This window comes from Urocitellus parryii, chromosome 1, assembly GCF_045843805.1.
Source record: "Urocitellus parryii isolate mUroPar1 chromosome 1, mUroPar1.hap1, whole genome shotgun sequence".
NCBI classification, from domain to species: Eukaryota; Metazoa; Chordata; class Mammalia; order Rodentia; family Sciuridae; genus Urocitellus; species Urocitellus parryii.
Window position 1 is genome coordinate 15,865,994 of NC_135531.1, and position 16,400 is coordinate 15,882,393.

At 35.9% G+C, this 16,400-nt stretch overlaps 1 protein-coding gene across 1 annotated transcript in view; it reads left to right on the forward strand.

Moving 5' to 3' along the window:
- Oxct1 (3-oxoacid CoA-transferase 1) overlaps positions 1–16,400 on the forward strand; it is a 133,447-nt gene that overhangs the window by 76,220 nt on the left and 40,827 nt on the right. The window contains exons 12-13 of the mRNA XM_026410246.2: positions 4,625–4,697; positions 5,308–5,383. Of these exons, the coding sequence (XP_026266031.1) occupies positions 4,625–4,697; positions 5,308–5,383 (149 nt within the window). The remainder of the gene's footprint in view (positions 1–4,624; positions 4,698–5,307; positions 5,384–16,400) is intronic.

Here is a 16,400-nt window from a genome sequence, read left to right on the forward strand (position 1 = left end):
TAACATCGCAGGTACTGAACTTCCAGTGTCCTGCTCCTGCTCTTGCTCCTGCTCCTTGGCCTCTGTCTCTCTATACTGAATGTTGCCTGCTGATAACCTGGCTTTTATGGAGGTGCAGATAGCAGTTCTTAGAATGGTTCAGGAGTCCTATGTTTTGAAATTTTTACAAGTCTCAGGTTTTTGCTTTTATGTTAATGTATATTTTGTATTCTCCATTTCTTCTGGTTGTTTTCTTATTTTGAGATACAAATAATGTTTTAAATAACCTATCTTTCGTTAAAATTGCTTTAGAAAGAACCACCATGCTGATATCATGGCGTGAACATAGCCCTGGCCCTGCTGTATACTTGCTGCAGTAGTGGTTTTCAATGGATTTGGGGTGAGGGTGTGGTTTTGCCTCCCTTGGGACCTTTGACAATGTCTGAAGACAGTGTAGACTGTCATGCTTGGGGGAAGGAATAGAATCTAGTGGGTAGAGGCCAGAGATATTGCTAAACATCCTACAATGACCAGAATAGCTCCCCACAAGTTATCAGCTCTTTGAGGATATACCACAAATTATCCAGCCCCAAAGGTCAATAGTGTACAAAAGGAGAAACTGTGTTAGAGGTATCTGGACCACATCTGAAGAATCACAGTCCTGCAGGCTGTAATACAAGTAGCACAGCAGCATTTCCTATCTCTCTAATGATTGCACCCAGCCTTTGCAGCCTTACCTTTCACCACACTCCACAGGGACATCTTTGTCTACTCACACTGGGTTGCTGGGGAGGTCCTGATCATGTCTCATAACTTTCTTTGTTGCATGCTGTGCTCTTACTGTGCCCTTTACTAGATAACTTTATTTTGCCCTCCTCTTTTTTCATCCCCATCTCTCTACTGGTAACTTGCTATCAAAATGCTTTACACCCGTCCTTCAAATTCCAGCTCTTATTCCTTTTCTAATCCTTCTGTAGCTCCAAAATGTCCTTCCCCTGAGCCAGAGTCTACAACATATCTGTGTCTTTCTCATAAGCACACCACAGTTTTCCTGGTAATTGCTTGTCTGTGTTTGTCTCTCTTGCTGGATAGGAGGCTCCTTTTGCTGAGGGCATCAGTTTTTCATGTCCCCAGACCCACGGCCTCAGCATCACCAGGGACTTTTTAGGAAGGGAATTCTCAGCTCCCACCCCATACCTACTGATTTAGAGACTCTGGTAGTTTGATACAACATCTGTCTGCATTTTTATAAGCCTTTTGTGTGACTCTGATGGTTTCTTAAGTTTGAGAATCCATAATTTGGGGTAGCTGAATTTTGTTTATACTATGATTTGAGGCGCATAGTAGATATTTATTCCCTGTTGAGTACGTGATCTGTTAAATTATGGGCCAAAGGTAACTAGGAAATCAAATCACTCCACTGACCAAATATTATGAAAAGATTCAGATATAGTTATAGAAAAATTGGAGGAGTCAGAAATCAATCAGGAATAGCCAAATAAGAAAGTCACCTTCATTTATGTTGATTATCTTATTGTTTATTGTTATATGTCTTTCTTTCCTTGATCAAATTTAGATATTTTATTAGAAAATCATGGATTTAACTTTAGAATATTTATTTTTATCTAAATATAGGATGTTTAAAAATGCTGACAATTCAAAAAACTAAAAATAGGACCAACACATGATCCAGCAGTCCCACTTGAGTGTGTGTGTGTGTGTGTGTATGTGTATATGTGTGTGTATGTGTGTATGTGTATATGTGTATATGTGTGTGTATGTGTGTATGTGTATATGTGTATATGTGTGTGTGTGTATGTGTGTATATAGCCAAAGGAAATGAAATCAGTAGGTCAAAGACCTCTATCTGCATTCCCATGTTTGCTGCAACATTATTAACAATACACATAAAAATGGAGACGGTCTAAGTATCCAGCAACTTACCAGTGGAAAAAGAAAATGTGGTATGCATGTATAGTGGAATACTATTCAGCCCTGAATGGATGGAATTCTGTTGTTTGTGACAAGAGTGCAATTAAAGATTGTTATGTTCAGTGAAATAAGCCAGGAACAGAACAGCAAGTACCATGTGTTCTGTCAGATGTGAAATACACAAAAGTTGATCTTATAGAAGTAGAGAATAGAATAGTGATTACCAGAGCTGAGGTTTGGGGGAATTTGATCAATGGGTACGAAGTTAAAGTCAGGAGCAAGAAGTTCTGGTATGCTACTATACTGTAGAGTAGCTGTAGGCAACAGTAATTTACATTTCAAAAAGCCAGAAGGAAGGATTTTGAATATTTCTGTCATAAAGAAGTGGTAAGGCTTAGAGGAGATAGACATGTTTACCTTGATCTGAACATTTCACAATGTATACATGCATTTAAACATCACATAAATATGTGCAGTTTTCATGTAGCAGTTAAAAATCAATTTTAAGTAGAAAATCCTGATGATTAACTTTACTTCAAAAGAATGAGATGCTAGGATGTATTAGCATGGCCTGATAACTGTTTTCCTTGAGAGTCATTTTCTGGATTCCTTAATAAAAAAAAAAAAATTATGCTGCCTAAATCATACAGGCAGAACCAGAGTTGTCCCCCTGGACCTTGAAGTTTCCAAAGTGTGGCGAACACTACCTTCTATGTATTATCAGCCAGTGGAACTCTTTGGAAGTCATTGCAATTTAATACCTAGAAAACAAACAATTGGAGTTTTATGTTTTTCTCCTTTTTTGTTCTACGAATTCTTCCTCCTTGCCTCTCTATCTCACAGGATAGGCGAGGATCTGATTTTGTTGGACATAGAAGTTGTACTAGGATAAGGGCCAACATTGTATGCTGAGCTCCCATAACCCCACCATTTAAGCCAGCTGCTGAGTCCTATGAGATTTCTCCCTAGAGGGAAGATGGCATTGTATTGTCTCTTCTATAAGTAGGTTTGGCGAAAGGAATAATAATAATGACAATAATACAGGCTGATGTTTTGGGAGCTCATTGTCCATGCCAGACTCTAGAGAAAGTTCTTCACATGGGCTAGCTCACTTAATTCCCCAGGTCTAATGTGCCATCTAAAAGCCCTTTCTAATCATACCTGAAAGTGTTTTCCAGAGCTTTTGTTTCATGGTACTTCGAAAAATGTGATACTTTTTTTATTGTTTAGAATCAAACTCCCTTGGGGGAATAAATATTTCAGCCTAATATAGAGATTTACTCTTTGTCCATATTCTGAACTGGAGGAGGCTGTTGATATGAGAGTTGTCTTTCAGCAGGGTCAGCGGCTGGGGTGTAGCTGTGTCCCACCGCTGGGGATGACACACCACTTGTGGTCCTCACGTGTGCAGGAGCTTTTCTGAGTTCCAGTCTTGGAATCACAGATTTTCTTCCCGCTCTTTATATCTGCCCTCTTCACTCAGGGCCATGCGTGGGGTGTTCTCAGAGAGTTGACTTACCTGTGGCCAAGTGGTATGTGAGCACTCTTCTGGTAGAGACCAGAAGCTGTTCCTGGGTACCTAAAGCTCCTGAGCAGACAGGAAATAGATCACTAGATGACAGCAGCGTGGGCAGAAGTCAGGTGTATAAACTGGATAAACTCAAAAGATTTTTTCCAGCTCTAAACTTTCATTTATTACATGATATAAATTTTAGAAGTGCTTTCAAAAGGGTCTCTTATAAGTTAACGTTACATTCATTGGCCAGTGTTACCATATTTCCTGAGTACACCAAAGCCCAATGATTCTAGTAGTAGTTTATAGGAACAAGAGAGTAAAGATTGATCAGAGACAGATGAAAAGAAGAGGGTTTGGGTTTAATGATATTAAGGAATTAGGCAGGTTCTTTCTACTTTTTTCTTTGATGTTTTATTTATATAAATATATTTTTGCCCCAGCATTATTGAGGTATAATTGACAAATAATAATTATATATATTCAGTGTGTAACAAGTGACGATTTGATGCACATATACCTTGTGAAATGATTACCAAAATCAAGTGAATTAACATAACTGTCATTTTTCTTTGTGGTGGGAACATTTCCTCTCTAAGCAAGTTTCACGTAGGTATGCAGTGTTATTAACTAGAGCCACTGTGCTGTACGCCAGATCCTTAGGACTTATTCATCTTGAAACTAAAAGTTATTTGTTGATTAAAAAAAAAAAAGAAAAACTGAGGGACATCTCCTATTCCTTTCAAAATGATATTTCTTCTTCTATTCATATTTATTCCACCAGCTCTTTTCTCTGGTGACGTCTAGTAGCATTGAATTCTGACAGTGTCACCCCAGAATTCCCTCATTTCTACTCACATTTTGCAGTGACTTATGAAGGGAATGGGGTGGTGAGAAGCTCAGTAGATATACACAGTAGAGGGGTGCTTTGCCTATAGAGAATCCAAATAATAATACCACTAAAAGTTGGTTTACTTCTGGGACCACCTTGCAGGGGCAGTGCTGAACAATACTGGTGACAGAACACTCCTCTTCACAGGGTGGACAGTTCCTACTGTGTCCCTCCAACCCTATGCCACTGCACTGCATTTGGTAAAGGGAGCCTACGTTTCAGACCTTTCTGTTTTGATTGCTATTCTCAAAATCTAATATAGACTTTTTTTTTTCTTCTTCTTCTTTTCTCCTTTTGTGTGTGTTTAGGCAAGGAAACAGTTACTGTTCTTCCGGGAGCCTCTTTTTTCTCCAGCGATGAGTCATTCGCAATGATTAGAGGGTATGTAATAACGGAGCCCCTCACGTTTCACAGGGTGTGGAATGAGCTGAGTCATCCCCTGAGCATGTGAGCAGGGCTCTGAGACAGCCCCACTTCTCAGCCAGAAAAACTACCAAGGCTTTCTTGGCTGCAAGAAGATATGAGATTATTCCCACTAAAGGCTGGGCATTGAAATATGCAGCCCACTGTTAAGAAAAGAACCCCTAAAATGGAATATGGATCTTTGTGCCAATGAGATTGAAATAAACTTTTCTGAGGTTCTTTCTTAGGATCTCAACATTTTCTTCAAACTGTGTTTTTACTTTCCAGCTACCATTTGCCTTCAAATTGAGTTACATTTTTCCTCGCCAAAGGAAACAAATTCACTGTGCACACCTGTGTTTAGTTTGTTTTTGGAGACAATATAGGCTATAATTTTTTTTTTTCAAAGAACTCTTAATGGTTATTTCTCTGCATCAGCTTAGAGCTATTTAGAAATCAGTTGTAGAGAAAGAAAAGGCAAATGTATTTCGGGGCGGGGGGATAGAGTTATTTTAATTGCTGGCAATTGCAAGCAAAGGAAATGTAAAGCTGTGAAATTTGCTTTATATGTCCTATTTTTCTTTCTCAGGGGACATGTCGATCTAACAATGTTAGGAGCAATGCAGGTTTCCAAATATGGTGACCTGGCTAACTGGATGATACCTGTAAGTAGACACTTTTCTTTTTTTTTCCTTTTGAATTATGCTTGGGTCAGAATAATTATTTTTCAAATATTGAGGAAAAAAAATCTCAAATTACTATGAGAGTACAATATTATTGTTTTAAAAATGAATAAATATTTTGTATATATTTCTTGTTGGAATCATACTTTTATTAAGCAGGCCTGAGAAGTATTCCTGTGTCTCCAGTTTACTCTGTAGTTGAAACTAAAAATAGGCAAGGTCAGGGTCAAAGTAAAATTTTTTCTTTTAGAGAAAACAGAGTTGGGAAAGATTAAAAAATATTGGGTTAATTATATTCTGATGAGACTAAGAAATAATAAATATTATTATAACTAACATTTTATAGTAGAAAAAACAACTAATAAGTTCATTAATTTTATGTTGATTCTATTTTTATTCTTCACAATGATTAAAATCCTCTCTTGATTGGGGATGTGACCCCATAATAAATCAGTCACATTGTCTTCTATTATGGAACGCAAACTCTATGATGGTTAAACATGCTTGTAAAATGTAGACAGTTTTTATTTAACATTAACCTAAATCAAAGAAGAAACCTCTTAAGAGTTAGTTTTGGAAATAGACTGCAATCAGTAACTTAATTCACAAGTGCTGTTCATTATATTCCAGGTTGTTGCTTTCAGATTACATACATGGAGATGACAGTGGATGTGTGTCCCTGATTATGAGCTCATTTTGGCTGGTAGCTTAGGTTTCTCTTTGTGTGTGTGTTTAAGGGTTTCTGTGGGTTTCTTAATAGCATCAGCTAAAAGGAATCTTGTTTTAAGTATCCAAGGCTGGCATTGTGTGATGTGTCAGTTTTATTTTAAATCTCTGAGATTTTTTTTGTAGTAATTTTTTGAGGAACGTAGATTAATATAGTTGATAACAATTTTAGTGATCATGGTAGTTTAGCTGTGTGGATCTAATAACCCCCAAAATATTATTGCAAAGTTTGAGTAATTACAAAATTCTCAAACTTGTTGCATATTGGAATCAATCACCTTGGAGATTTAAAAAATATTGAGGCCTGGATTCCAACCCCAGGCTTTCCAATTTAATTATTTGAGATGTATCCTGGGTACCAGGTGGTTTACGAAAACCTAGATAATACCAGTATGTGAAGAAGTCTGGAAGCAAGTACATTACAGAATAATCACTATTCACTCATATTTAAAATATAAGGGAAAAATACCAGGGACTCAACAGTCGTGAGAACTCTTAAGAAATCATGGATTATATTGCCATTTGAGTTATAAAATACTGGTCCTAAAAATTGATCATTCTAATTAAGCTATGATTTTATAAGGGTTGGCAGCTTTTGGAGTATTCAAAAGAAATGAGGGAGGGACTCCTGAGCAAATTAGTGGGTCAGACTGACAGTTTCTGGGATTGCTTATTGGTTTAAGAAATTGTAATGTATTTCTGTTTTTCAAATTTTAGTAAAAGGCTGTATGGGTTTATAAATGGAGTATAGGAAAGCAAACCCTGGATTTTTGCCCCCACTGTATCAGTAATCAAAGTATGACCTTGAACGTATCAAGCTTTTTGAGTTAAAGCATCCTCATCTGTAAAATGAAGATCTGAGACTAGATGATTTTCTGGGTCACATCTGGCTCTTCTAACATAGTGGTTAAGAACAAGGGCCCTGTAGTGATATAAATCTGGGTTGAAATCCTATTTTTCCCACTTGCTACCAATGTAACTTGAGCCTCATCTGTAAAATAGGAATGATATAGTAGTTTCTACTTATAGGACTATATGAAAGAATAAATGGGGAAATGCATACAAAGTACATGTTGCAGAGCTCCACACGTATATATGGTAAATAAGTGGGATATTATTTTGATAAGAAGAGGTTTGGGATACCTGGCAGAGAAGGGAATAGTATTGGTTACTGTAAGAGAAGCAATAGGGTCTTTAATTTATGTTTCTCTAGACTAATGATTTTTTTGAGTTGGTTTCCACAGTGGTCCTGGGAAGTGGAGCAGAAAATGTTCAACAGGTTCTTTCTTTCAGGGTACTTGAGCATCTTTAAAAAGTTGGTCTATGTATGATTTGTCTATATTATGATTCAGCACTCCCATGAGGATAGAAGCTGTTATAGTGAGAAGGTACTATGAGATTGTCTTTGTAAGAAAGATTTTCCTATGTGTATCATATTTTATATATCCTCCTAAGAGTCCTGTGGATGATTAAGATATTGTTACTTTATAATTTTCTTAATATGATTTTAGAGCTCATGAGTTTCTGAAGGAACAGAACTAGTAGGGTGATGATGAGGAACTCTGGAGCATCCTAACGGAGCATCATGATAATCCAAGAGAAATGGAGATAAAAGTCTGGTTCTGTCTGGTTCCACTCTTCTGGGAAAGAGGCGGGGATGTCAGTTCTGATTGGCATTTCTTTTTTTCCTCTTAGTAACTGCTAATCCCTTCCTGACTTCTTTGCATGTGATACACAGTTTATCTTTGTATTCCTTGAAACTAAGGATAGCTTCAGTGTCAAGATCACGAGGTTTAGTTTAGAAGAGATCTGGTTTGAATTTCAGCTCTATCCCTTACAAATTACGTGATCTGAAACATGTTTTTGTTAAGATGAAGGGAGAAAAGAATGAAAAGTGAAGCACTGCTGCACTCCATAAATATTACTTTTACCTTCTTTAATGCTTTATTGTTTAACATTAAAGAAGGGAGTATCTCCCTAAAAGTGCACCAGTGTAAGCAAGATGATTGTATAGGGGCCAGTTCAACCTGTTTATCCTGGATTCCTATTGTAGAATCAAAAATTAAAAAAAGAAAAAAAAACAAAAACGATTTGAGAATACCTTTCTTGCTTTTGTTGGGCATAGATAAGATATATATCCTCTCCTCCTTAAAGAGCTTCAGCAGACGATCTATTTCTATTTCTTCTGAAGATTTATGATGATTTATAAAATTTAGATATATTTTTATTGCAAGGTCTGACAGTCAAGAAGCTAAAAAGTTCAGCTTTATTGTATCATTTTTCATTTCCTTTTGTCTTCTTACTGAGTTTAATAGTTTTTCAATGGTTGTATGAGCCTTGAGTTCTCAGCATCCTGGCATCACCATCAGTCATTGCATTGTCATATTATAATACACATTAAACCTTTAAGACAAGCAGAGGTGTGGATGCTATTCGTCTTACTCTTCAATAGCTTCTTAGGGTGCAGCGTAGGTCCCACGTACACAGATTTTTAACAGTTGTTTTGTTTTTTTCCCTGAGTATCTCAAAAGAGAAAAAAAATGACAAAATAGTAGTTCATTCCTTCAAGTTCCCAGCTTAGCATGATGGAGATGATGGTAAAACCCCAGATGAGCTAAGAAAAGCTGGGAAGATACACAGTCCCAAGAATCTACATTCAGATCTGCTCTGCTGCCTTCCTAGTTCCTATTTTTGGAGAACAGCTGGCATAGATTATTGACTGCTGAAGGGAAACAGATGCGAATGATCAGTAAGGGAGATGGTACTGAAAGCGTGAAACAACAGGCCACTGCACGGAGTAGCCGTACATGAGTGATATTAGACAAGGGCCCTCTCGTTACTTGTGGAAAGGATTGAAGGAGAACAGGGCGTTTTTGGTATTTGTTTTCCCCTCACTTTTTTTTTTTTTAAATTTTCTGTGCATTTGAAAAAGGTAAATACAAATTAATGTTGTACAGATGTATGCAACATGTCTGAGTGCATAAGGGTTAGTGGGTTCTCTAGAGGGTCCTCTACACATCTGTTTAAAATAAGCAAAGTCTTTGGTCTTTCTTATTAAACCCCCAAAAAGGGGGTTGGTGTTCAAGAATTATTCTGGTGGGTTAGTTTCATGAATTGTGTAGTTCAGTATTAGATCCATAGATATAAAAATCCTTAGATATCAATAGATTACTACTATTAAGATTGCAGATCTAGATATAGTTTTAACATATACAAACATATATCATGTTCATTTGGTCCTCAGGCTCAGGAAAGTACAAACCATGAGTAAGGAAAAGACCAGGCAGGAATGAAGGGATGGTATGAAGCTTTTATAATTATTCAGTAATGTTTTTGCTTTTTGTAGTGCAATATAGTAGAAAGCACATATAGTGTGTTCAACTTTGGAATTAGACATATTTGTGCACACTATATGTGCACAGATCATATACACTAATTTGTGCTTACATACTGGTTCTTTTGTTTATTGGTGATATGGCACATCCTTGTCTCTTACTCATTTGTCAAATGGCAATAATATTTAACTTGTTGATTGTTCTGGGGACTAAATTAGTTCTCCATTTTTCCATAAGTATTCATTACACATATGTTAAGGGACATTCACTTTTCTAAGTTTCTTTTTTTAATTCACTGGTTAACAAAACAGGAAAAATCCTTGCATTTGTAGAGCTTATATTCTAGCAGGGGTTGTCAAACTATAACCCATCAATTGAATCTAGCCTACTGCCCCCCTTTTTTTTAATAAATAAAGTTTTATTGGCATACACATATATCACTAACTTACATGTTGTTTATGGCAACTTTTGTGCTGCAGCAACAGAGATGCATGGTTTGAATATGGCCTCCAAAGTTCATTCAGTGGAGACTTAATCCCCAATGCAACAGTGTCAGGAGGTGGGATTTATTAAGAGGTGAGGAGGTCATGAAGGCTCTGTCCTCATGAAAGACCTAATGTTGTTTTGTGGGAGTATGTTCCTTATCTAAAAATGAATTTGTCATAAACATGTCTGGCCTTTTTCTTGCTCTCTTTTGATTGAGCTCTCTTGCTCTTCTGCCTTCCACCATGGGATGATGCAATAAGAGCCCTCATCAGGGGAGGCCCTTTGTTTGTTGTTGGACTTCCCAACCTCCAGAATTGTAAGAAATACATATTTGTTCTTTATAAATGACCCAGTCTAAGGTATTCTGTTAATAGCAATACAAAACAGACTAAGACAAGGCTATATTGCTTGCAAAGCCTAAAACATTTACCATTTGGTCCTTTACTGAAAATGTTAACCAATTCTTGCCTTAGCAAGTAATTGCTGTATATTTCTAAGCACTATACCAGTGACAGTCTGTGTTTTTTTAAAAAAATATGTTGTGTTTTCATTGTCTTCAAAATATTTTATCTACCTTGTTATTTCTTCAATGACCCATTGTTTCCCCACTGCATAGTAGGAATGTGAGTTATTTTCAGACCTGGGTGAGTTCTGGGAATTTTGTGCCTAATGTAAACTTTAGAAAGAAATGATTACATGTTCTGTCTTCTGCAAACTATTTCCCATAGTCTGTCATTCAAGTTCTAAGTCTCCACTAACTCAGCACATATAATTTACCTAGTTTATCTATGAAGTACTTTATACATTTTATTTATTAATTTTCATTCTTTATATGCTACCAATAGAATTTTTTCGAAAGGTTCAAACCCTCTACTAGGATTTTCCTAAAATCAGCTTTTAGCACTACTTAAATAGGAAACATTGAAGCATAATTGTAGAAATATGAGACAATTGCAAAAAGGAATACTGTATTCAAGTTTTTAAAAAAGATTAGCTGAGAATAGAAAGAAACCAAAGCAAATTCATTAGCAGTCAGCTCTCCCAGCCTACGTGCCTATACATGCTAACATTTTAGGTAAGCAAAGAAACAGGAAAATGGGAAACAACCTTTTCTTTATCTCAGTTTTCAGTTGGCTGAAAGATTTTGCTTTTTGATTGCTATTTGAGTCTGTTTTTGTTGTGGAAGAAAGAGTTTCATGGACAACTAAGAACTTTGACTATTCACTGGGACTCAATGTATTCAATCTAGAGACTGAATGAATGATTCACTGGACATCTGATTGATTCCAAGCCATGGTGCTACACAGCCCCCAAGAATTTCTTGTAAGAATTTGATTAAATAATCTCCATCTCCTCTGGTGTCAGAAGGCAGACTTTTTTTTTTTTTGCAGATAGTGGGAGTTTGTTAATTTTTGAATCAGTCAATCTTTCTTTCTCTCTCTTCTATCTCTTTATAAAATGACTGAACAACGAATGCGTTTGATATTTGCAATAATATCCCTTTGGCTAATGATGTATTTGTATGACTGCGGCAGCCCCTTCTCATTAAACAGCCTACTTAAAAGGAGGAGAAGAAACATTAAAAATGATAAATGAGGCCTCCTAGAAACCCATTATTAAGTAATATGACAAATAATGGTGCTGCTGAGATGACTTAGCAGGGAATGAAACCAAAGGGCTGGTGACAACGTGACCCTGCAGCTACAGGCTAATAACTCGGGAAGAGTAAGTTTTATTAAATCACTGAATTTGGCATTTCCAATTGGTTAAATCTTCATCTCTTTATTCTTTTGGTTTAGAGGCCATCTAGATCAACTGTTTTTTTTTTAAAACAGTTTTAAAAAATGCTAAATATATATAAACATAGAATATTGGAAGAGTGGCATACTGGAAGTACATGTAAATAGTGGAACGCATCTATCCACTTAGACAGCTGTCCACTCACAGCTGGTCTTATTTGTCTGTACTCTTATTCAATTCCCGCCCCCCTGCCCCTGGACTATTTTGAGGCAAACTCTACACGTCATATTGATCGATTCAGAAATATTTTTACATTGTCTCTGGAAGATTCCTTTCAGATTTCCCTAAAAAGGATTACCTTTTCTGTTATCCCATCTGTAAGTAAGGGATTAAGAGTGCAGGTGATTAATACTCAGCCATACAGTACCTGACCTCATTGATGGAAAACCTGAAAGCAGAGAAGTGAAGTGACTCAACCCATGTCCCCAAACCAGTTAGTAACTAAGCCAGTGCTGGAACTTATCTCCCGTCTCAGTGTTACGGGGATGCTCTTTCCACTGTATAAGGAAAAGTTTGCTTTTATTTATTTTATTGTTTTGTTATCATGGATTGAACCACTGATTGTTATCACTGAGCCACAACACCAGCCCTTTTTTATATTTTATTTTGAGACAGGGCCTAAGTTCCTAGGGCCTGAGGCTGGCTTTTAATTTGTGATCCTCCTGTCTCAGCCTCCCAAGCCACTGGGATTACAGGTATGCTGGATAATTTTTGAGACAGTATATCACTACATTGTTGAGACTGGACCTGGACTTAGGATCCTCCTGGCTCAGCCTCCTGAGTAGCTGAAACTCCAGGTATGTGCCACCAGATAGGCTCTTCTTTTTTGGCAACTCTGTGGGACATCAATCCTTGTTTCTAGTTGTTAAACTAATGGCAGTTGAATTTTATTAAGTGTATTTTCATCTATTGATCAAAAGTTCTTCACTTTCAATTTGTTAATGTCATTATTTAAACTGGTAGATGTAAAATCATTGTTACTCTTTTTTAAAAAAAATATTTATTTTTTTTTAGTTTTAGGTGGACACAATATCTCTATTTTATTTTTATGTGGTGCTGAGGATCAAACCCAATGCCTCATGCATGATAGGCAAGCACTCTACCACTGAGCTACAACCCCCAGCCCATTGTTATTCTTTTAATAGATTTAGTTTTTAATCTGTAATGTATTTTTTTTGTTTATTGTGATCTTCTCACATTTTTTGACCTTTCCTGTGGTGATTTTGTTAATCTGCGTTTTTCTAGAAAATGTTCATGTCTTTTGGACTTTTTAATTGACCAGTCTAAAACATCATATAATATTCTTATATAATTTATTTAATTTTCTTGTAAACTTATTATAATGAACTTTTCATTCCTTATATTATAGTTGTTCATTTTCTCTCTTAGGCTTTCAGAATTACTGTTTTTAAATTAATTATTACTTTAAGAAATATCTGATTTATTAATTTCTTTTTTATTAATTCTATCCTCTGGTTTATGTGATGCTAGTTCTAGACTCATAAACTGAATATTTGATTTATTTTTACAGTCTTGTAATTATAATTTAGAAACATTTAAGGATCTCCATGTTTTCCTGAGTATAATTCTAATTGCTTTCCATAAACTTAGATATAAGATTCTTATTTTCTTGGTAATTCATCATTTCAGTTTTGATTTCTATTTTGATTCAAGAATTTTTTACAAGAGTCCCCCCCCCCTCAATTTCAAAGGTTTGGGGAGTAATTCCTTGTACTGCTTTTTGGAATATATTTTTTCAGTGACCAAATACATGTTTGATTTTTTCTAAACTTCTTTTTTATATGAGTGTATGACAATTTTGTATTAGATTGAGCTTAGCATTGAGTTTTGTTGTACCCAGATCCTTTACTTTATTAGTTCTTAGAGGCTGTGGTTTCATAGAAAGCAAATAATAGTGGGAATTAAAAGACCTAAACTCTAGCTTTAGCTTTGTTACTAGTGAACTGTAATCTTATGCAAGCTGTTTTTTCTCCTTTGGTCTAATATAGAACTGTCCAAAAAATTTTGTTGTGATAGTGAAAATACTCCAGAGGTGCTTTGTACGATATGGTAGCCACTAGCCATTGAGTCCTAAAAATATGGCTAGTGTGAGTGAAGAACTGAGTTTTTATTTTTCTTAATTCAGATTTATAACCACATATGACTAGACTACCTGATCTGATAGTTCAGATTTAATCTGTGAAATTAAAGTTGGACACCATAAATCCTAAGGGAACCCAATTCTAAAATCTTAACTTTCAAGCTGTGGTTTTATACCTTCATAAAATACTGTGACAAAATGGAAAATATGAATAGTTGGTAAAAGTCCAAATTTTTTGCACCTCTTTCAAGCTTGTACCATTTTTGAGACCTAGAAATCATCTATATTTCAGAATTGAGGCTATGATAATCTAAAAGCTTTGAAATGTGGAGTTATTTTAGTGAGGGTTAGCTCCTAAAAGTCAACCCTAAGGTAAAAATCACATTATGCTTATGAGTATGCTTTACTTCTTCATCAAATGTGGGTAAACCCATGAAATCTATCACATATTCTTTCCTCAGGGGGCTGTAGAACAAAAAAAGAAATCAAATCTGAAATTACAAATTACTTAGAAATTAATGAAAATGAGAAATTTATATCAAAACTTGGGAATTATAACTAAAATTATTCTCTAAAAATGGAGAGTCTTAAATGATTTAATTATTTGCAGAAATAGTGCATTGTTGGTTTCCTGCTTGCTTGTATACCTTACCAGTGTGATGCCCATGGTAGACTGTAGGACGTCCAGTGTGGGGTCATGTTAGCACTCAGTGTGTATCAGTGAGACCCTCAGGAACAATGCTGGATCAGATTGTGGTTATTGTTGTTAACGGTCAAGTAGAGCAGTTGACTTCCAATTCAGGACCATATGAAATGATGATGAATATTTTTAAACCCTAGAGTTTTTCTAATAAGTTCTGTTTTAGTCAGCCTTTTCATTGCTGTGACCAAAAGACCTGACAAGAACAATTTTGAGGAGGAAAGATTTATTTGGGGGCTCACAGTTTCAGAGGTATCAGTCCATAGATAGCCAACTTCATTCCTCAGGGCCTGGGGTGAGGCAGAACATCATGGAAGTGTACGGCAGAGGAAAGAAGCTGGGAACATGGTACTAGGAAGCAGAGACAGAGAGACTCCACTCACCAGATACAATATATATACCCTAAAGGCACAGTCCCCCAATGCCCACCTCCTCCACTCATATCCTACATACCTTCAGTTACCACTCAGTTAATCCCTGTCCCAATTAATTCAATGACTGTGTTAAGGCTGCCACAACACAGTCATTTCACCTCTAACCCTTCTTTCACTGTCTCACACATGAACATTTGGAGGACACCTCATGTCTAACCCTAACAAGTTCACATTACATATGAGAGGATATGAGGTCAGGATTGAGTGAACATGGGTTTTCCACCTCCCATTTAGACCTTTACCGTCCAAATACAGTGCCAGGCAAAATCATTTCCATTTTACATTTATCTTTCTCTCACCCTTCTTCTCCCTCGAATTTCCCTAAGTAAAATACAGGTAGTTTAACTTGGTTGTATCCAGTCAACTCAGTGTTGTATTAAAGCGATAACTTCAGTAGGTCTTTGGAGTATTTGTAGTAATAACTATATTTAAAGAGAATTAGTAAAGAATAAGATCATTCGTATGTTTTTGGATTATCCAAATTTTCCTATGTAAGTACCAATTTCTAAATATAACTTTGGATGTAGTATCAGATTCCCAGTTTTGTTATAGTTGTGCATAGAAAGAGCAAATTTTTTTCCATGAAGCCTGACACAGACTTCTCATGTTTTAGCTACTCGTCTGTTTTGCCTATTCTGAATTGTAGTCATAGCCTAAACATATCTAAGTAATCAGACCTGAAAACTTAATCCATAAGTAAAATAGCTCCTTTAATGAAGGCAATATTTTTCTTTCTTTCTGTTTCTTTTCTTTCCTTTTTTTTTTAATTGCCAGAACTTTATGAGAAATAGACATATTCTTCTGGCACTTAGGAGCTTTACCAGTTAACATATTTCCATCCAGGATGTAACTTTTGCTCATAACTATGCATATTTTAGGAAATTTAATTTTCTTAAATCAGGGCTTTCACGTTTGTGCAAGATACATGGTTTGTTTATACGTACATTGGGAAGTTTCATAATTTTAATCCAGGAGAATCTAACTGTATTTTTAGAAATTGTCTAAACTGAAGCTACACAGGACATCTCTAGATTCTTTGTCTGCCTTTCAAGTAAATTAATTAACACCATCCAAGAGGTTAAGAACAATCAGAAAGAAAGATAGTGCCATCAGTCCAACATAATCAGTATTTTAAAAACAGGAAGCATCTTTCATGGGGATTCAATTATTTCTTTCCTATAGCTGGAGAAGAAACTTCATTTTCTTTTTTTCCTGACTTGTTCTGTAACTTCAGGTTAATTCAGTTAACTTTTCTATTTTCTTTTTTGTTTATGGAAGTCTATTATACTTATTCTTTGCAATACTGTTTAGCTAATAAGTATGGATAAAGTAAATCTTAACAGGAAAAATGAAATAAGAATAGTAAGAGAGAAATAACATTTTATTTGTCCGGTTTGCATTCTTAACTTTTGAAGCC